This window comes from Ranitomeya imitator, chromosome 2, assembly GCF_032444005.1.
Source record: "Ranitomeya imitator isolate aRanImi1 chromosome 2, aRanImi1.pri, whole genome shotgun sequence".
Classification (NCBI taxonomy): domain Eukaryota; kingdom Metazoa; phylum Chordata; class Amphibia; order Anura; family Dendrobatidae; genus Ranitomeya; species Ranitomeya imitator.
Window position 1 is genome coordinate 197,147,568 of NC_091283.1, and position 26,005 is coordinate 197,173,572.

Sequence of the window (26,005 nt, forward strand, 5' to 3'; positions counted from 1 at the left end):
TGGGGGACATTATTATTATATGGGGGCCCATCCTGTGTCGGTCGATAATCAAAGCAGGAGTAGATTGGACAGGACCCGGCACAAATGTCACAGTAATGACATAAAAAGTGTCTAAAACAATTATACATTTTCCGCATATCTTGCACGCCAGTTTTTTTTTTGTGCATTTTGAGCCCGAGTTCAGCTTTTCCCAAGGAAATATCCTCATTTGTCTTTGGTTTCCACTGGGCAGAAGTCCCAATAAGTTTTCACTACCGTATATACGGATGGCGCCGTTATCTACCAATGCGGGAAAACAACAAAGGCCTCGGCTGTATCCGACTACTGAGTATTATTACTACAGAGGAACATTGGTTTTAACACATCCCAAGCCATCTCTGCGCTACAGATGCAGCGGCTAAGCCTGCCAACAACCGCGTGCGGAATGCGGAGCTCATTCTCCAGCTATTTATCTCCACTCCTAAGTGATAAAACGCTGAAGATTACCGGCATGGTGGGCTAGAGGAGTTCACCTGTGATATAAGAGGGCGCTAAGCGGAGACAAACAGCAGAGATTTCCATTCATTTCCTGAAAAGACATCCATGATTGTAACTGGAGACAAATATATAAAGCCCCGAGCGCGAAATCTGCTAGATAACAAGCTATCGGTTGTACGATTATGACAGCTTTGCCCTATCTGTATGCCAGAGCCAGAAATCATGATAAAGGATGTATTACTAACACAATACCTCGCTGCATCTGCTCGGCACAGATCGGTGTTACGGAGAGGAAATCTGATCTTGATATGTGCAGGGCTTGTCCTCATATGTTTTCATTTAATCATGGTGTAAAAACTGCTCGGCGATCGAATGCCGCTCTGTTCTCACACATCACAAGCGCATTCCCGTTATATTAAATAGAACAAGACACCGCTGTGGAATAAACCATTGTCCTTTTTTTACACAAGAGTATCGGAGAGTCAGGGAGAATTATTTGCTTTACACAAGATAAAATGTGAACACCAGCCAACTGGAATAAAAACCTTGTGTACGCGGCAGAGGTTTGTGAGGGAGGGCTGGAAGGCGGCACAAATGATTGTGACGCCATATGGTGCTCAATGGTGGTTTTTTTATGGGGCCATGCCCCCAAGAGGCATGCCAATTTTTTTTTTTCCAAATTCATTTAAAAATGGAAAGAATGAAAATCTGTAAGTTGGAGGTATACAAACAGGGCAGTGGTGTCGTGGAGTGGGGGTATGTATAAAATGGACAGACTGTGAAAATATATAATAAATTGGGTTCAGTAGTACAATGGAGGATTTGCTGTAAATATTTTAATAAGAATTTTCGAAAGTTAGGTAATGCCCTATAAATGTTTTTTCTGTTCCTGAGCTAAGGATCTCGGCTTTTGGGGAGATGAATCTGTGCTGCACTTTACAGCACTGCTTCACTACTGAGCATGTACATAAAGTGCAGCACAGATTCATCTCCACTGCGACTCTACAGCAGGGGTGTCAAACTGCATTCCTCGAGGGCTGCAAACAGGTCATGTTTTCAGGATTTCCTTGTACTGCACAGGTGATAATTTAATCACCAACTCATTATTTGTGTAGGTGATTAAATTATCACCTGTGCAGTACGAGGAAATCCTAAAAACATGACCTGTTTGCAGCCCTCGAGGAATGCAGTTTGACACCCCTGCTGTAGAGTCGCAGTGGAGATGAATCTGTGCTGCACTTTATGTACATGCTCTGTAGTGACCAGTGCTGTGGGGTCGCAGTGGAGATGAATCTGTGCTGCACTTTATGTGCATGCTCAGTAGTGGCCAGTGCGGTGGAGTCATAGTGGAGAGGAATCTATGCTGCACTTTATGTACATGCTCAGTAGTGACCAGTGCTGTGGAGTCGCAGTGGAGATGAATCTGTGCTGCACTTTATGTACATGCTCAGTAGTGACCAGTGCTGTGGGGTCACAGTGGAGAGGAATCTGTGCTGCACTTTATGTACATGCTAAATAGTGATCAGTGCTGTGGAGTCATAGTGCAGAGGAATCTGTGTTGCACTTTATGTACATGCTCAGTAGTGACCAGTGCTGTGGAGTCATAATGGAGAGGAATCTGTGCTGCACTTTATGTACATGCTCAGTAGTGACCAGTGCTGTGGAGTCGTAATGGAGAGGAATCTGTGCTGCACTTTATGTACATGCTCAGTAGTGACCAGTGCTGTGGAGTCGTAATGGAGAGGAATCTGTGCTGCACTTTATGTACTTGCTCAGTAGTGGCCAGTGCTGTGGAGTCGCAGTGGAGAGAAACCTGTGTTGCACTTTATGTACATGCTCAGTAATGGCCAGGGCTGTGGAGTCGTAGTGGAGAGGAATCTGTGCTGCACTTTATGTACATGCTTAGTAGTGACCAGTGCTGTGGAGTCGTAGTGAAGATGAATCTGTGCTGCACTTTATGTACTTGCTCAGTAGTGGCCAGTGCTGTGGAGTCGCAGTGGAGAGAAACCCGTGTTGCACTTTATGTACATGCTCAGTAATGGCCAGGGCTGTGGAGTCGTAGTGGAGAGGAATCTGTGCTGCACTTTATGTACATGCTTAGTAGTGACCAGTGCTGTGGAGTCGTAGTGGAGATGAATCTGTGCTGCACTTTATGTACAGGCTTAGTAGTGACCAGTGCTGTGGAGTCGCAGTGGAGAGAAACCTGTGTTGCACTTTATGTACATGCTCAGTAGTGGCCAGGGCTGTGGAGTCGTAGTGGAGAGGAATGTGTGCTGCACTTTATGTACAGGCTTAGTAGTGACCTGTGCTGTGGAGTCGCAGTGGAGATGAATCTGTGCTGCACTTTATGTACAGGCTTAGTAGTGACCAGTGCTGTGGAGTCGCAGTGGAGAGAAACCTGTGTTGCACTTTATGTACATGCTCAGTAGTGACCAGTGCTGTGGATTCGTAATGGAGAGGAATCTGTGCTGCACTTTATGTACTTGCTCAGTAGTGGCCAGTGCTGTGGAGTCGCAGTGGAGAGAAACCTGTGTTGCACTTTATGTACATGCTCAGTAATGGCCAGGGCTGTGGAGTCGTAGTGGAGAGGAATCAGTGTTGCACTTTATGTACAGGCTTAGTAGTGACCAGTGCTGTGGAGTCGTACTGGAGATGAATCTGTGCTGCACTTTACGTACAGGCTTAGTAGTGACCAGTGCTGTGGAGTCGAAGTGGAGATGAATCTGTGCTGCACTTTATGTACAGGCTTAGTAGTGACCAGTGCTGTGGAGTCGCAGTGGAGAGAAACCTGTGTTGCACTTTATGTACATGCTCAGTAGTGGCCAGGGCTGTGGAGTCGTAGTGGAGAGGAATGTGTGCTGCACTTTATGTACATGCTAAGTAGTGACTAAGGCCATAGAGTCAGAGTCGTGGAGTCGGAAATTAGGTAAATTGAGGAGTTTGAGGTTTGGCTTACCGACTCCACAGCCCTGTATACAAAGGTTTGTTAATGGACCATAGTAATCTGTGGATGCTCTACTGCTCTTCCATAAAACTTGAGAAGATGCTGGGAGCAATTCAAAGACTATGTGCATAAAGCTATTGAATAACTAAAGGGAAAAAAAATAAATGTATCTCCCATTAAGACTCTGAAAAATGAAAGGGGTTTTCCAGGAATGATGTTCTTCATCAACCTAACGACCAGCACCTGGCTAAAATAGTAAAAAAAAGCGCTATAAGTCACTCCAGCGCTGCTCTGCTGACCGTTTACAGGCTGCGCTGGTGACAATATAATGACAGTGCACATCAGCCAATCACTGCAGAAGTAGACGATACAAGCCAGTGATGTAAGCAGTAGCCGCGAGGTCACCGCTGTAGCGGTAAATAACTACCAATGCAGCGGCAGACCTAGGAATGGTGAGAAACAAGGCCCTGGCTGATAGGCTCAACACAGCTACTCCTGGAAAACCCCTTTAATGTTTTAGTGCGTGGCTAAGGCTACTTTCACACTAGCGTCGGAATCTCCCCGTTGCAATGCGTCGGGCAGAGATTCCGACGCTAGCGTTTGACGCACTGCACAACGGGTGCAGCGGATGCATTTCTCCGGCGCATCCGCGGCCCCATTGTGAGGTGCGGGGAGGTGGGGGCGGAGTTCCGGCCACGCATGCGCGGTCGGAAAAAGCGGTCCGTCAGGAGCAAAAAACGTTACATGTAACGTTTTTTGCTCCCGGCGGTCCGCCACAACACGGCGCAACCGTCGCACGACGGTTGCGACGTGTCGCAATGCATCGCTAATGTTAATCTATGGGGCAAAAACGCATCCTGCAAACAACTTGGCAGGATGCGTTTTTTGCCATAAACGACGCATTGCGACGTCTGGCAAAAAACGCCAGTGTGAAAGTAGCTTTAGCTGGGCAGCAATCTTAATATGTTCTCACCATTGCTTACATCAGTCACTGCAAATAGATGACGTCACTGGACTCACTTGACCAATAAGAACAAGGACTAGTAGATATATGTATATATGATATATGCCAAGGCATCAGCACAGGGGAAAGTGAAGATGTCAGCAGATTCCCATGATATACATAGAATACAATTGTTTTGTAGTAGCTGTCGAACATCTGCGAGACCTACAGACGCGGGGACTCGAACATATTATTCGAGCATGCCAAAGTCACTCGTTCAGCACTTGAGCATGGTCTAACACCTTATACCAGCAAGTTCGCTTATCACTATTAAAGAGTAACCACCGGTTTAATTCTTATTTCATAAATCAATAGTGCACATGACAATAAGAAACTTTGCAATACTTCTTTACAGAGATATCTGGTCATTCATTTTCAAAATTCTCAATTCATGGTTAAAAATCGGTATTCTGTGAAAATAGATATTCGCCATAACGGAGATAGGAGAAGACAGTTGGTGCTCGTAAAATTCTATGGAGGAGGGAGGAGCATAGTTCTCCATTGAACTCTATGAGCACTAACTGACATCTAATATCTCATTAATGGGAAAATCTGCATTCACTGTAGACTCATTTTACCAACGAATTGAGAATTCTTAGAATGAACGATCAGACAAGGAGGAGAAAGAAGCGCCTCTCTCTAATAACGTACATTACAATGTTTATTTTCTTTCAAGTGTACTATTGATTTATGGAAGGAAAAAAATAAAGTTATTATTCAAAGATGGAAAAAAAAATGCAAATATTTATAAAATAAGATAAACCTAAAAAAAAAACTAGATCAGCTTGCGAGATTTAGAGTACAATGCCGGTCTGTGCATTAAAAAAAAAGGACAGTGTTATGCTAGGAGACGTTTTCCACATCACGCAGGGAAAGTCAAGGAGTTAAATCAGCGCAGCAAGTCGGGAAACATCTTTACTGCAGGATCTAGAACAACTTTTCAAAGCAGTTTCCCATCACACTCCTCATAACTCAAATCTCCTCTCAGGTCTGTCATTGGCGAGCAGATGGAAAATATTAAGGTAAAAGGGCCGACTGGATCGGTCAGCCTTCCGTCTCTGCCAAAAGGCCTCATGCTAACTACAAGCAGATTTGCAGGCGGCCTCAGTGCTGTGTTACAATCGGAGATCTGGCACATCCTTTGCCCTGACTACCAGCAGGAGGGCAGGAGGCCAGCTGAGCCCGGCTACTGTGCCAAGCAGACTGTGCAAGGCCTTCCTGCTTCAATGCTTCCACAGAAAGACTGAAAGTCCATGGCCTCTTTTGTAAACAACTTCTTGTACTTTCTGCCTGCTACTGTGCCAAACCATCCCGATGGCTCCGTCTCAAAAGGTGGCACGACTTAATCCTCCTATAAGAGGGGAATAAACTGGAGGGTGTTTGGAGATTTCTTCCTAGGAGGAAATAACCGCTGGGGATCAGGATGCCTTCACTTCAACGTGTTCTGTAAAGTCCAGAGCTAAACCAAAAGCAGGAACAAGACATTCTAAAAGACAAAAAAACGGAATAAAATGCCCCGCTCTATTACATGCGATTGCAGGCTGAATTCAGACAGAGCCGAGGTATTAAAAACTGCAGTGAAATTGCAAAAAGATGTCGGATGTGGACAGAAAGAAGTAAAAAAAAAAATTGTAATAATTTACCGGTATAAGGGAACCGCATCAGAAAGCCCCCTAATCAGTTTGGAGACCTTTATTCTCATTTATTTTATATTTTCTGCAGTATATGGAACAAAATAATAAGTAGAAATTTCTCAACAACCAGACTTGTTTGTGCTAACTGATCATATGATGGGTGGTGCATGCATAGAGATAGTATAAGGATAGGTGTGCTGTTCCGGGTGGATATACAGTAGCTGTAGTAATATGTGAGGTGGATTCGATAAGCCGTAGGTCTGAGTAAGCAGCAAAGGCCAGAGCCATTGGTGCGGTGAGGTGCTGCAGGGGTGGACATGCAGGAGGGAGCATGGATCAGTATGGAATAGTAGAGCCGAGTATGTTGGACGGCACGTGGAACAGGGAAGCTTGATGTGCTAGATGGCATGTGGAAAAGCACAGAACAGTGGGGCCAAATAAGTGGAAAATCACCTTGGAACAGCAGAATCAAATATGCAGACAGGCACCTTTGAACAACAAAGCCGAGAGTGAATAAGCACCTTAGAAAAGCAGAGGTAAGTATGCAGACAGATGCCTTGGAACAGCAAAGACAAGTGTGCAGACAAGCAGAAGAGAAGGACCAGACACCCTGGAACAGCAGAGCCGAGCAGGCAGACTGGCACTCTGGAATAGCAGAGCAGGGTATTCTATATAACAGAGATGGATTTTCTCAGGAGACACAATTTAGAAGATTTGAAGACGAGCCCCAGCAATTAAATAGAGGTAGGTTTGTCTTGTGGCACACAAGGTTCTTGAAAGGGGCAGCCAGCATGAATGTTGAGCTACTTTAAAACTCGGGTGGCGTTCCACTGTCTGTGCCGGCCTAGGGAAGAGACGCCAGAGGTGAATATCAGGTTATCATGGTACTCGTAACAGAGGGAGGCAGGGACCGCGATATAAGAAAGAGTCCAATGCTGGAGTAGGACAGGTGAGTAACAACCCAAGAGAACCCCCCAGTTACTGGTATCGGAGTGCCTGTATAAACCTGAAGGACAGATGTACATCTCATACACAAATTAGGTATATACTGTATGTTGCTCTTTTTCAGAAGATCCATATTTGGCGTGACTGCCCTTTCTATGCTTTCAAAACAGCTTCAAAGAATGAAAAAAGTTTGTGTAGGAACTCGGTAGGGAGGTTGTTCCAAACATCTTGGAGAACTGACCCCAGATCTTCTCTGGATATTGCTTGCACAAATCCTTGTGATCCCAAACAGACTGAATGATGTGAGATCAGGGCTCTGCGGGGGCCAGATCATCACCCCCAGGACTCCTCGTTCTTCCTTACATTGAAGCGAGATCTTAATGGCATTGGTTGTATGTTTGGGGTCGTTATCCTGCTGCAGAATAAATTTGGAGCCTTTCAGATGCCCCCTGATGGTATTGCCTGATGGATAATATCTTTATTACTTTATCTATTTTAGACCACATAAGCTCTTAGGAAATACCTTAAGAGAAACCAATGTACACCATGTGTGTTGGAATTGGTAACCATAGAACAATGGATTCCCCACACTAAATAAATAGATCAAATGATCTAAAGATACAAATAACAGAAGTGGATAAATCTATGATATTAATAGATATGTAAAGAGGATACAAAGCTGTGTGAGACTGGGGTGTTGTGGGGAAAGTGGCATTTCTAGTGTGACACGTGAAGTATATGAAGAGTCCGTCGTTGGCAGAGGACACTGGTTAAACACAAGAGAGCTTTGCAAGTTAATGGTATCACAATCAGTCAGTGTTGGGTTTGGGCAGTGTGCAGACAAACACTAGTACCGGCTCCCTCAAGCTGCTCCTCTTCAACGCATCAATGCCCTGCCAGTTGGCAACCTCAAGCCAGGAAGCTGTCAGTGTCAATTGAGCTGAGGCTATGTGGTTCATGCTGGTGAACGGGCGTCCTATGTTTCCAAAGCATGGGAAAAAAAAAAATATATATGGACTGCTCTCCTTCCATGTGAGCTGGCGACTGCCACTGACTGCAGTGAATTGGTCTTAACAAAAGCGTTCTGTGGCTCGGTCCTGGCTGGGACCCTTGTCAACAGATTCCAGGGTCGCAGGTCACACTAACTAACATCTATTCCCAGCGGAGGAGCCTGCGCTGAGCTGCAGCCTGGAAGTAGTACAAATTTGGAATTTTTGTCTAATCCCCCGAGATATTCCTGATCCTTCCACATGTTTCTGCTCAATTAGAAACAATTCTCACTTTGCACCACGTGAGAGGCCCCCTTGGACATTATGTTCAAAGGAAGGTGACCTCGGAGCCAGACGAGTAGAGGGAGGCAGTCTCCTATAGTATTTATTACACTGTACACTGGCATACACAAATGCATCCAATGGATGAGATACATCACAAGGAGTGGGTGCAGGTACCATCTACATCACGAAATATGTCCCTCACCATCATCAATGTTTATGTATGGAGGTTCTGTGGAGGTACTCTTATGGGGACCCTGAGGGTGGGCACTCGGACATCAGAAGAGTTTTATCTTAATATTATGTACACAGATTAGCCATTACATTACAAGAAATGACCTATAAGAGAAATAGTCTTGCATTATTTTGTGACAATGATAATTGTCAGGACGTGTGATATTTTAAAGCAGCTGTGCACTTTCAATCCTTTCTGAATCCCCAGTAAAATAATAACACTTATACTCACCATGCTCCGGCGGTGTCGGCACGGTCTCTCCCGGGGACCACATGACATTGTTATGGCACGCGATCCCTGAGGCTAATCATTGCGGGGTTCACTCTCCCTCTTCTTAAGACACATTGAGGTATCCAGAGGAAGTGCAATCAGCCGCTGCGCTCACTCCTTCTGGATGTATGTGATTAGTCGGAAGAAGGGAGGACTGAAGCCGGCGATGATTGGCCGCAGGGATTGCGTGACAAAATGTCACATGATCCCCGGGAGAGACAGTGCCAACACCGCTGGTACCGAATCGAAGGTGAGTATAAGTGTTATTATTTTACTAGGGATTGAGAAACGCTTGTGTGAATGGTGGACAACCCCTTTAAGTGGACCATAACTCAGTTTTGTAGCAGGCAAGAGCATTGGGGTTCTACAGTGAAAATAAGTCATCACCGATCCTAATTTGTGGATGGTCAGGGTCTGACCACTTAGACCCACACCATTCAGCAGAACGGGGAACTTTAATTTCTGTTAAAATGGAGTGGCAGTGCACTTGTGGAATCGCTGCTCTATTCATTCCCTACAGGGCTGTCAGGTGCTTGGCTTAGCTTTTTTACAGCAGCCCCGTAGAGCATGAATGGAGCAGCAATCAGACATCTGACCAGCCTCTCCAGTTAGTAACGGGGATAAAAGTGCCCCTATTGGGCTGAAAATTCCCCAATCTGCGGATCAGTGCAGGGTGTTGCCGACATGTAGTGTATGGAAGGAGAATTGATGAAATGGCTACAATGTTATTGCTATGGACACCCAATGGTCATCGATTTTTTTTACATTAGGTTAATAGGCAGGTGTCATCAAGCTTGTTAGCCACAGTTGTGTAAGCCCTGTAAAAAAGCAGAATCCAGCACATATAGTGCTGAGAGAGTTAATAGGGTGCGTCAAGGCTGGGGTAACGATCAGTCAGAGAGATGGGTGGGACTGGACGCTCAGGTATCCCCACCCTGGGGTGTGGTATGGCAGATAAAAAGGAGACCGGCTGTCTCATTCAGTGTCTGTGAGTGGAGATGAACAGACCTCCAGTGGTGATTCTCTTTGCCAAGGACTAAAGATCATGACCCTAACCTGAGCAGGCGAACCCGCACTACTGTATGAACTATCTACTTTGTTTTCACTTTGTGCTGAAAAATGCTGTTTCGTTATTCTGAGCGGTTTAAAGAGTGATAATAAACCAGCCTGGACATTTTTACTGAAACCGCTTCCCATGCCCACCTCAAAGAGCAGCCGAGTGAGTAGAAACTCTACAGCACACAGTGACTGCATCCTCTAGATCATTCTAGTCAATGGCACCATCAGTGCATTTTCCAGGGCGTCAGACGTAAGTTCCAACTGAGCCACTGAACGCCAATGTGAACATATTCTAAAGGTTGGGAGATACAGTATAGAGTACCGTAGATCTTCCTTTGTAAATGACTGCAGGAAAATCCTACAACACTATCTAAGACAATACTGCCCCAATCGTTACACAAAGATTGCCAAAAAAAAGTGTGAGTTTCTGCAGGACAAAGTAACGGCGCCCATATTTGTGAGAATGCGGTATAAAACTGACCGGTCTTGTACATGTTCTTCCATTAAAAAAAAAAAGCTTGAGTGAAGTTTCCCATCTGACCCGCACGTTTAGCTGACACCACAAAGGACACGCGGTTCAAGGTCCTGTAAACCCTACTGACAACTCACAAACTGCAGCAGCCTCACAACTTTCTCCAAAAAACAGGCGCTTGTGTAACTTAAATATACAAATGCTGCAGTGAGATAAGTTGTGACAGGCCCAGATAAGGGCTCTCCCCGCTGAGACAGTTCTGTGTAATTCATTGACTCATCGCAAAATGTACAAGACATCCCGATATGGCCGAAAGCCCGGTATAAAAAGTGCACGAGGGGTTAAAGGGACAATAAGAAGTGAAAAATGACAGGATGTGAGTGCGCATCTCTGAAGATGAACAGGAACTGTGTGTGTTATCACCAGCTGACGTTATATAACAGGGCGTCCTATATGTGTGGTTGTATCGGAGCCTGGTGTTAGGCTCTGCTCTAAAAATAAGCCGCATTTCTGCATCAGTCTTATAATCTGTTACGCTGTCTGTTATTACAAGGAAAGGAAATGGGAAAGCAAAACAGAAATGTATTCAAAAAAGGAAAGAGGCAGCCAAAAAAGAAAATCTAGAAATTCTGTACAATGGTTACTTGCTATTCTACTTTTCTCTACATGTAAAATATATATATATATATATATCTTTTTACCATGTTAACCAGGTGATAAAAAATATTTAGAATTGAGAGTCCTCAGTGGTTGATACCTTTTAATGGCGAACTAAAAAAAAATGGTAACAAATTGCAAGCTTTCAAGACTACTCAGGTCACTTCAACAGGCATAGAAGGACTGATGAAGGGACCTGTGTAGTCTCGAAATCTTGCAATTTGTTACCATCTTTTCAGTTAGACATTGAAAGGTATCAACCACTGAGGATTGTCAAATCTTAATATTTTTCTACTGTTTTGCATTAATTTGCGCCGATTTTGGAGGAGCTAGACTTGGCCTCGGTTTACATTGACATCATAATTCTATTTTACATGCTCCATGACGTATACGATAGATCCGCTACGATTGGAGATGAGCTGACCTGTGAAAGTTCGGGTTCGACCAAACTTTAGTATAAAGTTCAGTTCAAGTACCAGACTTGTACCTGAACTTGAACCCAAATCTCATAGAGACCAAGGGTGACCCGAACTTTAGAGCGTTTAAAATCTCTCCCTCTCAACCTCACCCTCCATCTCCCCATCCCTCCCCCACCTCTCGCTCTCCCCTTCGGACTCCCGGACTGTAAAACGGATTTCCAGGAGAAGTCAGTGTTCTGAGTCCAACACTGGACACTAGACCGGTACGAACCCCAGACTTTACAGTTCGGGTTCGCTCATCTCTAGTTGCGACACTGCTGTGTAGACCAGAAGCAAATTGTAAAAGGACTGGGCTACAAGTTGGCTCCATTATGAATATTATAGGGGTTGTCTGGCTGACTGCAGACTTCTGAATACTGGTGTGCTTGCTGTCAAGATTCCCCGGTACTGCCAGTGGTTGCGAGCCGACTAGACATACTTGGCTTCTACCAATTCACTTGTATGAAGAGAAGCCAGGCAAGACTAGTCGGAATGTGACCGGAAGCGTGCAAATCACAAACAAGTGGTCATTTGAATGGCTGCAGTCACCGACCATTACAGGACAACCTGACAGATTGCACACCACACGTTGTCAGGATTCAGAGGTCTGCAGTCACATACAGTGACTGCTGACTCTTATCAGAAGACTGGACAACCCCTTTAGTATGACGGCTCTCTGCAGATTTAAGTCTTTACCTTGGGTCTCATTGCCACATCCTTTGTCACAGTGCGAGCACGGCCCACATCGCGGGTGTCATGACCCGAACGTGACAGCTTCATGAGGATATATGAAGCTGCCAGGTTTTGTCCAGGAGACCCGCGGTTGGGCCATAAATCACATGTCTGATTGTCATATGTGGCAATATTTGCTAACAGTTGGGCGGTGGCTTAAAGGGTAGCTAGCTCCAACAGATGGCACTAGATTGTCAGCTTTCTTCCTTTCAGAGAAGACCTAATTTACATACCTTTATCCAAAGGGGGCACTGACTGGCCTATAGGTCTCCTTCAACAGTGTGGTGGTCTCTACAAGGAGAAACTAGACATCCTCCCAGACCAGATAAAACTCACCAAAATCTCTAGGCTGTCCGTCATGTCAGACGTGACAAGTCCTACAGACGGAGAGCTGCACTCTTTCGCGTAAATTGGAATACTCTACTAGTGAGAGACAAGTGAGCGTATTCACGAAAATCTACTGTAGGTACTAAGATATATTCCCTCTTCTACCTCCCTAAAAACAGACACCAAGGCTAACTAGATTTACTTCACTCAGAGCAAATACGTAATTCCCAAAATACGAAGGCAACTAAAAAAAAGACCACTTTCAAGCCAGCAGCAACAATTGCACCTATTACTGAACATGATGGGATTATTTTCTATATGACCATTAAAAAAAAGCAAGGAATCTATCACCGAGGCAGACTCCGATACTCATCCTGATGATAAACGAGCTGCAACGTTGCAGACATGACATGTACAGCGCACGGACACAGCTGGCCTTACCTTAAGATACAAAAGCAGCTTTTAGCGCCTGAAGATAACCGGCAGAAGCCAAACCTATGCTTGCTGTCAATGTCAGTCAGCACAAATGTAAAGTTTTGCCCGACTTGGCTGGCCGAGAGGCTGAAAAAGGAAGAAGACACATGACATATAAACCCCCAAATGTACAACATATACGCAATAAATATATTTTATATATAGATATGCGAGTGTGTATATATATTTGTGCATAAATAAACACATGTATTTATTATTATTATTATTATTATTATTATTTCATTTATTTTTTTTAAAGTGTTCCACATAGGTTAATTGTGTTCAATATTTCACAAAGCAATCACTTTTATTAATACAAACTGTTACACCCTTAAATTCCTTCTTTTATATAAAGCAACAAAGCATCCTGATCTATAGTAAATTTAAGTGATGGAGTCATAGACTGAAAGTCTCCGGGAACTACAAGTGTCACCGGTCTGTATGCCGTACATAACAGAGGATACGTGGGTGGATTTTCATATTTTATACACACAAATATAAAACATGGCGGAATGTGAAACTCTGTTTTTAGAAAGAAAGGGGTCTACATGTCTAAAGAGAATCTGTCAGCAGGTTTTTGCTGCCTCATCTGAGAGCAGCATGATGTAGGCAATGAATCCAGCAATTAATCACTGTGTTTCAGAATGGCTGCACCCAGTAAACTATCAGAGTTCTTACATTTAGCAATGCAGCAGAGGTGAGGAAGCTAACCCCGCCCACACCATGGCTAAACCCGCCCACGCCATGGCTAACCCCGCCCACACCAGGCTCTCTGTGTACATTGTATATAGACAGTGAGCTGCTTATCACAGGAAGGGAAAAACCAAAAAAGGAAAACGCCGATCATGAGGTCATAATTAAGTAAAAAAAAAAAAAGGTCAATGGAGAAGTAGTAACATTTTTATTATTAAGTAATAGGCAACATATGGCACAACAAAAGTGGTTGTCCATACTATATAAAATATACGAATGAATAAATACATAAAAAGTATTAAAATGGCACAATCTGAACCACTAAGGATCCAGGGTACATTAATCAGTCAATAAATCATGTGTTACCAAGAAAAAGCTAACATAGCCCAACCGAGTACAGAATGTATACCATGGCCCTACGTCCTACAGTGTAAGACGGTAAAAGATGTCAAGTTATTATTACAGGTAGTGAGATATACATTTTGCTAGGATCACTGCTGTATAACGAGGATACAGAGGCTAATGAGCCAGGAGGTTCATTGTATGTAGAGTAGCAGCAGGCAGTGAGACGCTAGGTATATGAATGGCTGATGGTCCGTAGGTGTTACACATCAGTAGGGCCAAGTATGAGAGGTATAAATAGGCAGAGGAAAGACCACCAGGTAATAAATGATAATAAATCAAAGGCATACTACCACGGTGGTCCAGGATCCAAAGTGTGTGCGCCATTTTAATACTTTTTTGGATTTATTCATTCATATATTTTACATAGTGTGGGCACCGGCATTTGTAGTGCCAAATGTTGCCTATCACTTAATAAAGATTTTTCTACTTCTCCATTCATGTTTTTGACTGAATTATGACCTCGTGTTCAGCGTTTTCCTTTTTTTTGCTTTTCTGAATTATTCCGAATCGTCTGCCATTCCTATCCCTGAATACATATGCAACTTAATCTCTAGATAATAGACTTTTATTTTACCAGTTTGACTTATATAAATTGCTTTGTGGAGGTGTTTTTGTTTTATCTTATCACAGGAGGAGATGGAGTCGGACTAGCATGCACGCCCTGCTGTAGTCCGGCAATGATAAACACCAGGTGATAAAACCTTCATTGTAAGTAAACAACAGCACACAGTTTGACATGTGACACATTGTTGAAATCTGTATTTTAACCCCTACCTCATATCTCCCTATCCTGGACCCGCACATCAAATACCTCCTATTACTGCACCCTCCTATCGCTCCCAACCCAATATAAACACCCGAAATCTTGCCCACCTCAAATCCGTGCCCATGACGCCCACCCCCCTGCACCCTCTCTCTGGATCACTATGGAATGCGCGCTCCGCAATAAACTCCACGTGATTCACAACCTCTTTTCCTCTCGTAATCTTTTCTTTCTGGGCATCACCGAAACATGGCTGACACCCTCTGACACAGCCTCCCCTGCCGCACTATGTTATGGTGGCCTCCACTTCACCCACACTCCTCGCCTTAGCAACAGACATGGTGGAGGAGTGGGTCTTCTCCTTTCTTCCAACTGTACCTTTAACCCAATCCCACCTCTACCCTTCCTTATCTTCCCTTCTTTTGAAGTCCACTCTGTCCGCATCTACTCTCCCTCCAACCTCCAAGTGGCCGGGCCCGACAACTGCCTTTATTGACCAATTCTCGACCTGGCTTCTTCACTTTCTGTCTGCTGACATTCCCACCATCATCATGGGTGATTTCAACATCCCCATCAACACCCACCACTCAGCAGCCTCCAAACTCCTGTCCTTTACTTCATTTTTTGGACTTACTCAGTGGTCCTCCTCAGCCACCCACACAGACGGACATACATTAGACCTGGTCTTCACCCGTCTCTGCTCCCTATCTAACTTCACAACCTCCCCTCTCCCTCTATCTGACCACCATCTACTCACTTTCTCAACACTGTCCTCCAAACCGGTCACCGATGTCCAGCAACATGCGCACCCACGCAGGAACCTTGCACACCTAGACAATCACACACTTTCTGACTCTATCCTACCACTGTCCTCTATATCCTCACTCCACGACACAGACAGTGCCACTGCTTTCTACAATGTCACTCTCGCATCAGCTATTGACATGGTCACCCCTCTCATGCATAGCAGAGTGTGACGAATCAATAGACAACCCTGGCACAATAACATCACTAAAAAGCTTCAGCAAGTATCCAGAATTGCAGAACGGCGTTGGAAGAAAACGTATTTGCAAGATAATTTCACTGCACTCAAACAAGCAACACTGGCATTCAAATCAGCTCTCACCTCTGCTAAACAGGCCTACTTCACATCCCTCGTATCTTCTTTATCCCACAACCTCAAAAAGTTGTTCAACACTTAACTCCCTCCTCCGCTCAACACTGCCCCCTCAGAGTTCCCTAATCTCTGCCGAGGACTTTGCCACGCACTTCAAAAATAAAATAGACCAAACAAGGCAAGTCTTTGTTGTCAAACCACCACAACCCTTTTGTATACCAAACCAATGACCTAACCCCATAACTTCCCTCTCCAAAATCACTGAAGGGGAGCGTGCTCATCTTCTTTCAAAATCACACCTCACCATTTGCGGCTTGACCCCATCCCATCTCCTCCCCAACCTCACCACTACACTAATCTCATCCCTAACCCATCTTTTCAACCTATTACTAACTTCTGGTACCTTCCTCTCTACTTTCAAACATGCCACAATCACAACTATCGTCAAAAAGCCATCCCTTGACTCGAGCGCTATGTCCAGCTATCGCCCCATATCTTTGCTCCCATTTGCTCCAAACTCCTTAAGCAGCACGTCCATGCTAAACTCAATTTGCATCTAACTCTCTCTTCGACAACCTACAATCCAGCTTCCGTCCCCACCATTCCACTGAGACTGCCCTGACCAAAATTACTAACGACTTACTGACAGCCAAAGCTAACAGACAATTCTCTATACTCCTCCTTCTAGACCTGTCGTCTGCATTCGACACAGTTGACCACTGCCTCCTACTACAGATCCTCTCTTCCTTTGGTGTCAAAGACCTTGTCCTATCCTGGATCTCCTCATACCTTACCAACTGCACATTTAGCGTTTCCTACTCCCATACTACCTCCTCTTCTCACCCCCTCTCTGTTGGTGTCCCTCAAGGCTCTGTCATAGGGCCCTTACTCTTCTCAATCTATACACTCGGCCTGGGACAACTCATAAGGTCCGATGGCTTCCAGTACCATCTATATGCTGATGACACTCAGATCTACCTCTCTGGCCCAGATGTCACCTCTCTGCTCCCCAGAATCCCAGAGTGTCTATCAGCCATATCCTCCTTCTTCTCCTCTCGCTTCCTCAAGCTCAAGGTGGACAAATCTGAACTCATTATCTTTCCTCCATCACGAATATCTTCCCTACCTGATCTATCTATCACAATAAATGAAATCACACTTTCCCCTGTCCCCAAAATCCACTGCCTCGGAGTAACCCGGGACTCTGCCCGGTCCTTCAAACCGCACATCCAAGCTCTCGCCACCTCCTGTCGCCTCCAGCTCAAAAATATTTCCACAATCCGTCCTTTCCTCAACCCTCACTCTGCCAAAATGCTTGTGCATGCCTTAATCATCTCCCGCCTTGACTACTGCAACATCCTCCTCTGTGGCCTCCCTGCTAACACTCTCGCACCCCTCCAGTCCGTCCTTAACTCTGCTTCCTGACTAATTAATCTCTCTCCTCGCTACACTCCTGCTTCCCCTCTTTGCAAATCCCTTCACTGGCTCCCAATTTCCCTGCGTATCCAGTTTAAACTACTAATACTGACCTACAAAGCCATCCATTACATTTCTCCTCCGTATATTGCCAAACTCATCTCTCAATATTTTCCCTCACGTAATCTCCGGTCCTCCCAAGACCTCCTTCTCTCCTCCACGCTTATACGCTCCTCACCCAATCCCCTCCAAGACTTCACCCGAATATCCCCCATCCTCTGGAATTCTGTGCCCCAACACATCCGGTTATCCACCAAATTTGTATCCTTCAAAAGAAACCTGAAATCCCACCTCTTCAGGAAAGATTACAACCTGTAATGACCACACGGCCACCTCAACACCATTGGAGCTACTGCAACCCTCAACCTACTGTCTCCTTCCCCATAAACCTGTAGAATGTAAGCCCGCAAGGGCAGTGTCCTCGGCCCTCTGTACCAGTCTGTCATTGTTAGATTGTTTACTGTAAGTGATATTTGTATTTTGATGTTATCCCGTCTCATGTACAGCACCATGGAATTAATGGTGCTATATAAATAAATAATAATAACAGCCTTCTAGGCATATATAAAATATAAGTTTGGGTCATGAGAAACACGGTCCTCCAGGTCATTGTGGTCCATATATGTACATGAAATACAGATGTCTGAATTCAGGCTGACATGGAGACCCAATTAATATTAATAGGTATTTAGTCCTTTGTTTCCCGTGTTGTCCGGCTCTCCCACTAGTTTTAGAGGATTTCTGGGAGTTTAATCAGCCGGTCACTTTATGATCAGATTATTGTTACCTGATCAAGTCACATAAAAAACTGGTCCAATTCCCTTAATTTTGGGACTCTCTGGGAAGTAAAGGCTGATTGTAATGTGAGTCATGGTCTGTGCTAGGGCTGGTTTATGAAGCTGTAGATACCCTGCTGGCATTCATACGATGCCCCATGAGTGTGGGTTGTCTATATATAAAGTCAGCTAGAAACATTCTGTCGCACTTTGTAAAGTAGACATTTTTACATAAATTTGTAGCTTATTTCACAGATTCTGTTAAACATGGCGGACAATATGGCACGGTATGCTATGCAGTTTAGTCCAGTAGTTATGGTACCTATACTGACCCAATTATAGTCACTGAGGTCTGATGGGTGCCGATGGCATCGGTCTGGAGAGAGATCTGACACGGTCATAGTTTCCTTGGTTTTGCTCCTATTTCTTCTGCATGTCTCATAGAAACCAATAAACGAAAATCGAACAATAATGCCCAAAAGTCATTTCTGTACATGATGCCATAGATATTTATACTTGTTTTCTTTTTTTTTTTTTACATACTAAGCCCATTTCACTGGTTAAGTTTTTACATCAAAGTTCACCAAAAAGATTTGTAGGACCTTGGTCCAGTGTCGAGGTCGATACTCCGTGGCAGCTGGACCAGGGCAGCGTGGACTATTTAGGATGGTAGTCAAATTACATCAAAAGGTGCCCTGGTTGCAGATACTCAAATGCTGGCTGAGGAACTTTGTCCCATTCCGACTGCCAGGAGGACCAATGTAGACACTGGCCAGTGTCCTTCAAATCTTTTTGGTAAACTCTTTTAGACTCACACACTTTTGGGGTATAAGAGAGACAAGACCAAGACCGTGATTTTCAATTTTTTAATGAGAGGTTTTAGCAATTTCAGCCACTTCCAGTGCTACGAGGCATATGAGGTCAAGCACAAAGCCATGGCATCTACACAGACATAGAGCCATGGCATCTGCATAGACTGGGAGCAATGGCATTTACATAGATACAGAACCATGGCATCTACATAGATACCGAGCCATGGCATCTACATAGATACCGAGCCATGGCATCTACAAGACTTGGTTGTAATGTTGGGAAAGGAACCAGTCCAGCGTTGAAACGCATTGGTATTATTAAAACAGTTCAGAATGCTAAGGCTTTTCATTTCCACAGCGCAGCCTGCCTCAAAGTGCCAGCATCCATTTTTTGCCATGCATCTGCATAGACAAAGAACCATGGTATCCGCATACACAAAGAACCGTGGCATCCACATAGACACAGAAGTACGGCATCCGCATAGACACAGAGCTACGGCATCCGCATAGACACAGAGCTACGGCATCCGCATAGACACAGAGCTAAGGCATCCGCATAGACACAGAGCTACGGCATCCGCATAGACACAGAGCTAAGGCATCCGCATAGACACAGAGCTAAGGCATCCGCATAGACACAGAGCTACGGCATCCGCATAGACACAGAGCTAAGGCATCCGCATAGACACAGAGCTAAGGCATTCGCATAGACTCAGAGCTACGGCATCCGCATAGACACAGAGCTACGGCATCCGCATAGACACAGAGCTACGGCATCCGCATAGACACAGAACTACAGCATCTGCATAGACACAAAGCTAAGGCATCCGCATAGACACAGAGCTACGGCATCCGCATAGACACAGAGCTCCGGCATCCGCATAGACACAGAGCTACGGCATCCGCATAGACACAGAGCTACGGCATCCGCATAGACACAGAGCTACGGCATCCGCATAGACACAGAACTACAGCATCTGCATAGACACAAAGCTAAGGCATTCACATAGACTCAGAGCTACGGCATCCGCATAGACACAGAGCTACAGCATCCGCATAGACACAGAGCTACGGCATCCGCATAGACACAGAGCCATGGCATCTGCATAGAGGCAGAACCATGGCTTCTGCAAAGGCACAGAGCCATGGTATCTACAAGACACAGAGCCATATCATCTATACAGACACAGAGCCATGGCATCTACAAAGAGATATGACATCTACCGTACATAGACAAAGAGCCATGGCATCTAGATAGACCCAGAACCATGCAGATGCCATGGACACAAAGCCACGGCATCCGCATAGACATAGAGCTGTGGCATCTGGCACAGACACGGAGCCATGGCATCTGCACAGGAACAGAGCCATGGCATCTGCATAGATGCAGAACCCATGGCTTTTGCATAGGCACAGAGCCATGGTATCTACAAAGACATAGGGCCACAGCATCTACATAGGCACAGAGCCATGGCTTCTTCAAAAGAGCTATGGCAGCTACATAGAGCTATAGCAGCTACAACGACACAGAGCCATGGCATCTACATAGACACAGCCATGGCATTTACATATGAGAGAAAACACAGTGTGTACAGCTATACTGTGGTGCTTAGACTAGGTTCCCAGACCTTCAATATAAATATAAAGAAGTCTAGTGTTGTGAATTCTGTGGCTGAATTCACTCCTGTGGTCACAAGTGGTACTGCAGCTTCTGGGCTTCTTCCCTCAGGTGTTCTGGTGAGCTCGTTGGCTGCTTTGTTATTCAACTCCACCTGATTCTGTCTTCCTTGCTCCTTGTCAATGTTCCAGTGTTGGATCTGAGCTTCTGGATCTTTCCTGTGGCCTGCTGTTCTGCTTAGATAAGTGCTTCTTTGCTTTTGTTGCTACTTTTTCTGTCCAGCTTGTCATTTTGTTTTGCTGGAAGCTCTGAGACGCAAAGGGTGTACCGCCGTGCCGTTAGTTCGGCACGGTGGGTCTTTTTGCCCCTTTGCGTGGTTTTTTGCTTTAGGGTTTTTTGTAGACTGCAAAGTTCTCTTTGCTATCCTCGCTCTGTCTAGAATATCGGGCCTCACTTTGCTGAATCTATTTCATCCCTACATTTGTCTTTTCATCTTGCTAACAGTCATTATATGTGGGGGGCTGCCTTTTCCTTTGGTGTATTTCTCTGAGGCAAGTCAGGCTTGTTTTTCTATCTTCAGGCTAGTCAGCTCCTCAGGCTGTGCCGAGTTGCATAGGTAGTGTCAGGCGCAATCCACAGCTGCCTTTAGTTGTGTTTAGGTTAGGTTCAGGTATTGCGGTCTACAGAGATTCCACGTCTCAGAGCTCGTTCTATTGTTTTTGGGTTATTGTCAGATCACTGTATGTGCTCTGATTGCTGGCACACTGTGTCACTGGATTGCCTACATAACAGTACAAGGAGCCAACCTAATGATTCTCAATAGAGGGAAAAAAGAAGTTCTGACATCATTTTTTTTTCTCAGCTCTGTGTTCAGTCTTTTTTTCCCCTAGACATTTGGATGTTTCAGGACACAGGTGTGGACATGGATATTCAGGGTCTGTGCTCTTCAATGGATAATCTCGTTACACATGTACAAAGGATTCAAGATACTATTGATCAGAAATCTATGTTAGAACCAAGAATTCCTATTCCTGATTTGTTTTTTGGTGATAGAACTAAGTTTCTTAATTTCAAAAATAATTGTAAGCTATTTCTAGCCTTGAAACCTCATTCTTCTGGTAATCTTATTCAACAGGTTTTGACTATTATTTCTTTTTTGCGCGGCGACCCTCAGGACTGGGCATTTTCTCTTGCGCCAGGAGACCCTGCATTGAGTAATGTCAATGCGTTTTTCCTGGCGCTCGGATTACTTTACGATGAGCCTAATTCAGTGGATCAGGCTGAGAAAAATTTGCTGGCTTTGTGCCAGGGTCAGGATGATATAGAAGTGTATTGTCAGAAATTTAGGAAGTGGTCAGTACTCACTCTGTGGAATGAATCTGCGCTGGCAGCTTTGTTCAGAAAGGGTCTCTCTGAGGCTCTTAAGGATGTCATCGTGGGTTTTCCTATGCCTGCTGGTTTGAATGAGTCTATGTCTTTGGCCATTCAGATCGGTCGACGCTTGCGCGAGCGTAAATCTGTGCACCATTTGGCGGTATTGTCTAAGATTAAACCTGAGCCTATGCAGTGCGATAGGACTATGACCAGAGTTGAACGGCAAGAACACAGACATCTGAATGGTCTGTGTTTCTACTGTGGTGATTCCACTCATGCTATTTCTGATTGTCCTAAGCGCACTAAGCGGTTCGATAGGTCTGCCGTCATTGGTACTGTACAATCCAAATTCCTTCTGTCCATTACCTTGATATGCTCTTTGTCATCGTATTCTGTCATGGCGTTTGTGGATTCAGGCGCTGCCCTGAATCTGATGGATTTGGATTATGCTAAACGTTGTGGGTTTTTCTTGGAGCCTTTGCGGTGTCCTATTCCGTTGAGAGGAATTGATGCTACACCTTTGGCCAAGAATAAACCTCAGTACTGGACCCAGCTGAACATGTGCATGGCTCCTGCACATCAGGAAGTTATTCGCTTTCTGGTGCAACATAATCTGCATGATGTGGTCGTGTTGGGGTTGCCATGGCTGCAAACCCATAATCCAGTATTGGATTGGAACTCTATGTCGGTATCCAGCTGGGGTTGTCAGGGGGTACATGGTGATGTTCCATTTTTGTCTATTTCGTCATCCACTCCTTCTGAGGTCCCAGAGTTCTTGTCTGATTATCAGGATGTATTTGAAGAGCCCAAGTCCGATGCCCTACCTCCGCATAGGGATTGTGATTGTGCTATCAATTTGATTCCTGGTAGTAAATTCCCTAAAGGTCGATTATTTAATTTATCCGTGCCTGAACACGCCGCTATGCGCAGTTATGTGAAGGAATCCCTGGAGAAGGGACATATTCGCCCATCGTCATCACCACTGGGAGCAGGGTTCTTTTTTGTAGCCAAGAAGGATGGTTCGCTGAGACCGTGTATTGATTACCGCCTTCTTAATAAGATCACTGTTAAATTTCAGTATCCCTTGCCATTGTTATCTGACTTGTTTGCTCGGATTAAGGGGGCTAGTTGGTTCACTAAGATAGATCTTCGTGGTGCGTATAATCTGGTGAGAATCAGGCAAGGAGATGAATGGAAAACTGCATTTAATACGCCCGAGGGTCATTTTGAGTATCTAGTGATGCCGTTCGGACTTGCCAATGCTCCATCTGTGTTTCAGTCTTTTATGCATGACATCTTCCGTGAGTACCTGGATAAATTCCTGATTCTTTACTTGGATGACATTTTGATCTTCTCAAATGATTGGGACTCTCATGTGAAGCAGGTCAGAATGGTTTTCCAGGTCCTGCGTGCTAATTCTTTGTTTGTGAAGGGATCAAAGTGTCTCTTCGGTGTGCAGAAAGTTTCATTTTTGGGGTTCAACTTTTCCCCTTCTACTATCGAGATGGATCCGGTTAAGGTCCAAGCCATCCAGGATTGGACTCAGCCTACATCTCTGAAAAGTCTGCAAAAATTCCTGGGCTTTGCTAATTTTTATCGTCGCTTCATCTGTAATTTTTCTAGCATTGCCAAACCATTGACCGATTTGACCAAGAAGGGTGCTGATTTGGTTAATTGGTCTTCTGCTGCTGTGGAAGCTTTTCAGGAGTTGAAGCATCGTTTTTGTTCTGCCCCTGTGTTGTGTCAACCAGATGTTTCTCTTCCGTTCCAGGTCGAGGTTGATGCTTCTGAGATTGGAGCAGGGGCGGTTTTGTTACAGAGAGGTTCTGGTTGCTCAGTGTTGAAACCATGTGCTTTCTTTTCCAGGAAGTTTTCGGCTGCTGAGCGTAATTATGATGTGGGCAACCGAGAGTTGCTGGCCATGAAGTGGGCATTCGAGGAATGGCGTCATTGGCTTGAAGGAGCTAAGCATCGCGTGGTGGTATTGACTGATCATAAGAACCTTACTTATCTCGAGTCTGCCAAGCGCTTGAATCCTAGACAGGCCCGTTGGTCGTTATTTTTTGCCCGCTTCGATTTTGTGATTTCGTACCTTCCGGGCTCTAAAAATGTGAAAGCGGATGCTCTGTCTAGGAGTTTTGTGCCCGACTCTCCGGGTTCATCTGAGCCGGCGAGTATCCTCAAGGAAGGAGTCATTGTGTCTGCCATCTCCCCTGATTTGCGGCGAGTGTTGCAAAAATTTCAGGCGAATAAACCTGATCGTTGTCCGGCGGAGAAACTGTTCGTTCCTGATAGGTGGACTAGTAAAGTTATCTCTGAACTTCATTGTTCGGTGTTGGCTGGTCATCCTGGAATCTTTGGTACCAGAGAGTTAGTGGCTAGATCCTTCTGGTGGCCATCTCTGTCACGGGATGTACGTACTTTTGTGCAGTCCTGTGGGATTTGTGCTAGGGCTAAGCCCTGCTGTTCACGTGCCAGTGGGTTGCTTTTGCCCTTGCCGGTCCCAAAGAGGCCTTGGACACATATTTCGATGGATTTCATTTCTGACATTCCCGTTTCTCAAAAGATGTCAGTCATTTGGGTGGTCTGTGATCGCTTTTCTAAAATGGTCCATCTGGTGCCCTTGGTTAAATTGCCTTCCTCCTCTGATTTGGTGCCTTTGTTCTTCCAGCATGTGGTTCGTTTGCATGGCATTCCTGAGAATATTGTTTCTGACAGAGGTTCCCAGTTTGTTTCAAGGTTTTGGCGAGCCTTTTGTGGTAGGATGGGCATTGACCTATCTTTTTCCTCGGCTTTCCATCCTCAGACTAATGGCCAGACCGAACGAACCAATCAGACCTTGGAAACATATCTGAGATGTTTTGTTTCTGCAGACCAGGATGATTGAGTGTCCTTTTTGCCGTTGGCTGAGTTCGCCCTTAATAATCGGGCCAGCTCGGCTACCTTGGTCTCTCCATTTTTCTGCAATTCTGGGTTCCATCCTCGTTTCTCTTCAGGACAGGTTGAGTCTTCGGACTGTCCTGGTGTGGATTCTGTGGTGGACAGGTTGCAGCAGATCTGGACTCAGGTAGTGGACAATTTGACCTTGTCCCAGGAGAAGGCTCAACTTTTCGCTAATCGCAGACGCCGTGTGGGTCCCCGACGTCGTGTTGGGGATCTGGTTTGGTTATCTTCTCGTCATATTCCTATGAAGGTTTCCTCTCCTAAATTTAAACCTCGTTTTATTGGTCCGTATAGGATTTCTGAGATTCTCAATCCTGTGTCTTTTCGTCTGACCCTCCCAGACTCCTTTTCCATACATAATGTATTCCATAGGTCGTTGTTGCGGAGATACGTGGCACCTATGGTTCCATCTGTTGAGCCTCCTGCCCCGGTTTTGGTGGAGGGGGAATTGGAGTATATTGTGGAGAAAATTTTGGATTCTCGTGTTTCAAGACGGAAACTCCAGTATCTGGTTAAATGGAAGGGTTATGCTCAGGAAGATAATTCCTGGGTTTTTGCCTCTGATGTCCATGCTCCAGATCTTGTTCGTGCCTTTCATGTGGCTCATCCTGGTCGGCCTGGGGGCTCTGGTGAGGGTTCGGTGACCCCTCCTCAAGGGGGGGGTACTGTTGTGAATTCTGTGGCTGAATTCACTCCTGTGGTCACAAGTGGTACTGCAGCTTCTGGGCTTCTTCCCTCAGGTGTTCTGGTGAGCTCGTTGGCTGCTTTGTTATTTAACTCCACCTGATTCTGTCTTCCTTGCTCCTTGTCAATGTTCCAGTGTTGGATCTGAGCTTCTGGATCTTTCCTGTGGCCTGCTGCTCTGCTTAGATAAGTGCTTCTTTGCTTTTGTTGCTACTTTTTCTGTCCAGCTTGTCATTTTGTTTTGCTGGAAGCTCTGAGACGCAAAGGGTGTACCGCCGTGCCGTTAGTTCGGCACGGTGGGTCTTTTTGCCCCTTTGCGTGGTTTTTTGCTTTAGGGTTTTTTGTAGACTGCAAAGTTCTCTTTGCTATCCTCGCTCTATCTAGAA

General features: G+C 45.1%; 1 protein-coding gene across 3 annotated transcripts in view; it reads right to left on the reverse strand.

Annotated features, from left to right (window-relative positions):
• DENND1A (DENN domain containing 1A) overlaps positions 1 to 26,005 on the reverse strand; it is a 1,020,433-nt gene that overhangs the window by 682,537 nt on the left and 311,891 nt on the right. For all 3 annotated transcript variants that reach the window (XM_069748456.1, XM_069748457.1, XM_069748455.1), the window contains exon 5: positions 12,926 to 13,045. In XM_069748456.1, coding sequence (XP_069604557.1) covers positions 12,926 to 13,045 — 120 coding nt within the window. The remainder of the gene's footprint in view (positions 1 to 12,925; positions 13,046 to 26,005) is intronic.